Genomic DNA, 4,000 nt, shown 5'->3' on the forward strand with positions numbered 1-4,000 from the left:
AATTTGTTGGGGGTAGTTAAAATGGATAATCCTGGCCTATTCTCTGCCTTTGCAGATGTTTCCTTGTTACAGCTCCAAAACCATATGGATTCAACATTTCAGATAGGTCTAAGCATTTGCTTATGTTATCTTATATTTATATATGACCTAATGGAATTTTATTTTGAAAGTTCAGACATAAAAACATACTTGAATAAAAACGCACTTGAATAAAAAGACATCTGCTGGTTTGTGGAATTTACTATTAAACTTAGAATTTAACAGTAGTATCAAGGTCATAACTTCACTAATGAACTTTCTAATGTCCTGCATGTTGTTTTTGGCTTTTACATTGTCAGTGTTTTATTTAGGTAAAGAGATCTCTGTGTATCTTTCAAGTGTTTGTAGCAAGAAAGAGAAACTAATTTTAATTGTCATGCAAAAGTGCTGAGAATATTGATTATAAATATTGCCATGCTACTGAGATTTAAGACTGTCAAATGTGAAAAATTATGCTGTTTTGTTTATTGAACATTACAAACAATTTGTCAAATATCAAAAAGTGATACATTGGGGAAGCCTGCTCAGCTACTCAGGTGACAATGTTTTTTACAGGTGTAATAGGGCTGTATCTATTTACCTTTTTAACTGATAATCCTGTAAAGTGATGTAAATGTAAAAAACACTTCATTGATTATGCTTCTGACCGTATCTTCGTATGATAAAATAGAAACAAAAAAGGAAATACAATTAAAAACATAGCAAGTAGCAAGCAAGTAGTCTTCAGTGTTCATCTAAACAGTATGATGACAAATACATTAAGTGAAAAAATAAACCTGCCTAATTCCTTAATTTTCAAATTTTGGGAAGGCAAAGTTTAAGTTGTTCCACTTACTGCTTGACCATCTGTTTTACTTGTAAAAGCAAGTAAATGCAGTATACAAATATTTTATCTGGGCGATATACAGATAGACATAAGAATATACATGCACATATATATACATACACAACACACACATACATAGTATGTATGTATGTTTTTTATTGCAAAATTACATTCAAAACAGCATGATCTGAAAATTTCTCGAGATACATTTTAAGAGTGCTACTTATCCACTCATACTACATTTAATAGCACAGCAGAATATTTCTTCCTAAGTCCTCCTACCTAACATGTTTTCTAATTGAGCCTTTTTTGGACTGCACTGTGTCAAAATAATGTTGAATCTTATTTTTTTCTTTGTTTTGTACAATGCTCAGGGAAACCATCTGGACACACCGAGTCTTGTTTCTAGAGGAGAGAATTCTTAGTAATTGGACATCCTTCACCATTTGGAATGCTGGCAAACAGGGCAGAAAACTTTTTAGAAGTTTATCTCCAGCTAATCAGAACAAAGTAAGTTTGAACAAATATTTTATAAGTAGGCATCACTTCAATAAACACTCGTTCTTGCTGACCTATTTTCAAAACCATTTCCAATCTATTTAGTATGATCATTCATTTTTATTTCAAAATGTTCCGTTTTGCCCATATATGATATATATTACAATACAAATACACATACAGAAAAGAATTTTAGAGTGTTGAATACAAAATTTATTCTGATAATAAATTAGATTACTGAATATGCTGGCTGGTTATTACTAGCCAAATATTGTCCAGAAAATAGTTTAAAAGGAACATCTGTAGAGCATGGGAAAACTGTAATGCTGTAACACTATATATTATTTGTCATTTGTTTCACTTATTGCTTCATCTGCTTTGAGAAAAATAGTGACTTGTGAATTGAGAAAAAGGGCTGTTACTAGATTTTATTTATTCCATACTTTATTGTGTTAGCTCTATGCTATAGAAGTTAACTTATAAATAATAGCCCTTGAAAGCTACTGGTATGTCCCAAGGCAGTGTATGGAAGGGAATTTGTTAAGAAATAGATATATATAGAGAGATTTCTATCCTACCTTAATATATATCAAAGGTGGTTCAAAATAGCTACCGTTCAGATGATGAGATATAATGTTTTTGCAAAGAAAAGATCATTGTCCTCTTTTTTTTTTTAGAAAATAAAAACTGTGGTTCGATTAGCATTTTGTCTTACACTCCATAAGTGTTGCATACAAACGCAGATTTATGAATCTTGTTGAATAGTTTAAGACCACCTTCTTTAACTGTAAATAAAATAGTAAACAGATTATTGTCCATAAAAGAAGCTTGACTGCTGGACATATGCAGATGATTATTTCTTTTACAGCTGACAGGCTGTTGAGTCATCTTAATCACTGGAGTGCAGTTTGCAAAATTGTTTGTTGCTATGGAAATGTCATCGTTCTCTTCCATTGTTGGGCAATATGCTTTGTAAAATCCCCTGAATGCTTTCGTTTATCATGTGATGAAATTGTTTCACAGTGGTGGGCCATAGGCTAGGGTTTCAGACTTCAGTCAAGGAAAAGAGACTTCAGAAATGAAAAACAGCAATCAGTCCCTGAGGTTTCCTTTCCAGTTCATTATTTGTGAAGCTTTTCCCTGATCAGTTGAATATGGTCATCAGTATGAATCGAAGCAGTTTTCTTAACCTGATTTTCAGCAGATATAGTGATTCCTGATCAGTTTTATAACAATACAGACAGTTTTATAACTATCTGGTTTGGTACACCCACCAAACAGTACAAGTACAGACTTCAGTGGATAGTTAGGACTATAGAAAAAAACAATTGCAACCTGCCTTCCATTGAGGATCTTATATTTCATGAAGCAGAAAGAGGGTTGAGAAAATATCTACAGACCCCTCACATCCTGGACATAAACTGTTTCAATTTCTCCCCTCAAGATGCTGCTATAGAACATTGCGTGCCAAAACAACTAGACACAAAGATAGTTTCTTCCCCCATGCTGTCACTCTGCTAAACACCTAATTCCCATAGCACTGTCTTATGTCTAAGGGTATTTATCTATGTAGTAGGGCAGAACAGAACAGAAAAGAATAACAGAGTTGGAAGGGACCTTGGAGGTCTTCTATCTAGTTCAACCCCCTGCTTAGGCAGGAAATCCTATATCATTTCAGACAAATGGTTGTCCAGTCTCTTCTTAAAAACTTCCAGTGTTGGAGCATTCACAACTTCTGGAGACAGGTTGTTCCACTTATTGTTCCTACTGTCAGGAAATTTCTCCTTAGTTCTAGGTTGCTTCTCTCCTTGACTAGTTTCCATCTATTGCTTCTTGTTCTGCCTTCAGGTGCTTTGGAGATTAGCTTGACTCCCTCTTCTTTGCGGTAAACCCTTAGATATTGGAACACTGCCATCATGTCATCTAAGCTGACCTTTCCATAACATTTGCTTTGGCAACATTGTGGGCCAGAATATCAAGGTTGCAATTAAAGTTGTTTCTTTTTTGCCTTGCTAGGCAATTGAAAAAAGAACTGGAAATATTAACTCAGTCAGTACAGAGTGTTATTTTGTAACAATCTGAGAAAAGATGTTTGTGCCTCCCTCACTTTTCTCAGTTATGGCTGATTTCAAGAGAATGTGTTTGATCATGATTTACTACAGGGGTCCCCAACACTCAGTCTGTAGACCGGCACCAGTCCATGGACTGGCACCAGTCTGCAGCATGCCAGCAACCGGGCTACACAAACAAGCAAAGCCCCATTCGCGGGATGCAGGCAGTACGCAAAACCACACCCCCTCTGATCCATTGAAAAACCTTTCTCCACGGCACCGGTCCCTGGTGCCCCAAAGGTTGGGGACCTCTGATTTACTAGACTGATATTAAGAGAATGCTTTCCTTGTAGCTTTTTAGCTAGAATATCAGCAGAGTATTAAATTATTAGAAAAATCCAGGATCTAGTAGAAATATAGAACACAGACTAACAGAGTTGGAAGTGACTTTGGAGATCTTCTAGTCCAACCCCCTGCTCAAGCTGGAGACCCTATACCATGACAGACAAATAACTGTCCCATCTCTTCCTAAAGACCTCCAGTGATGGAGAACCACAACTTCTGGAGGCAAGTCATTCCACTGATT

At 35.7% G+C, this 4,000-nt stretch overlaps 1 protein-coding gene across 1 annotated transcript in view; it reads left to right on the forward strand.

Moving 5' to 3' along the window:
* Positions 1-4,000, forward strand: part of B3GNTL1 (UDP-GlcNAc:betaGal beta-1,3-N-acetylglucosaminyltransferase like 1) — a 136,809-nt gene that overhangs the window by 114,414 nt on the left and 18,395 nt on the right. The window contains exon 9 of the mRNA XM_015810214.1: positions 1,240-1,375. Within this exon, the coding sequence (XP_015665700.1) occupies positions 1,240-1,375 (136 nt within the window). The remainder of the gene's footprint in view (positions 1-1,239; positions 1,376-4,000) is intronic.

Source organism: Protobothrops mucrosquamatus, unplaced genomic scaffold, assembly GCF_001527695.2.
Source record: "Protobothrops mucrosquamatus isolate PMUCROS unplaced genomic scaffold, P.Mucros_1.0 scaffold_36, whole genome shotgun sequence".
In the NCBI taxonomy this organism is placed as follows: domain Eukaryota; kingdom Metazoa; phylum Chordata; class Lepidosauria; order Squamata; family Viperidae; genus Protobothrops; species Protobothrops mucrosquamatus.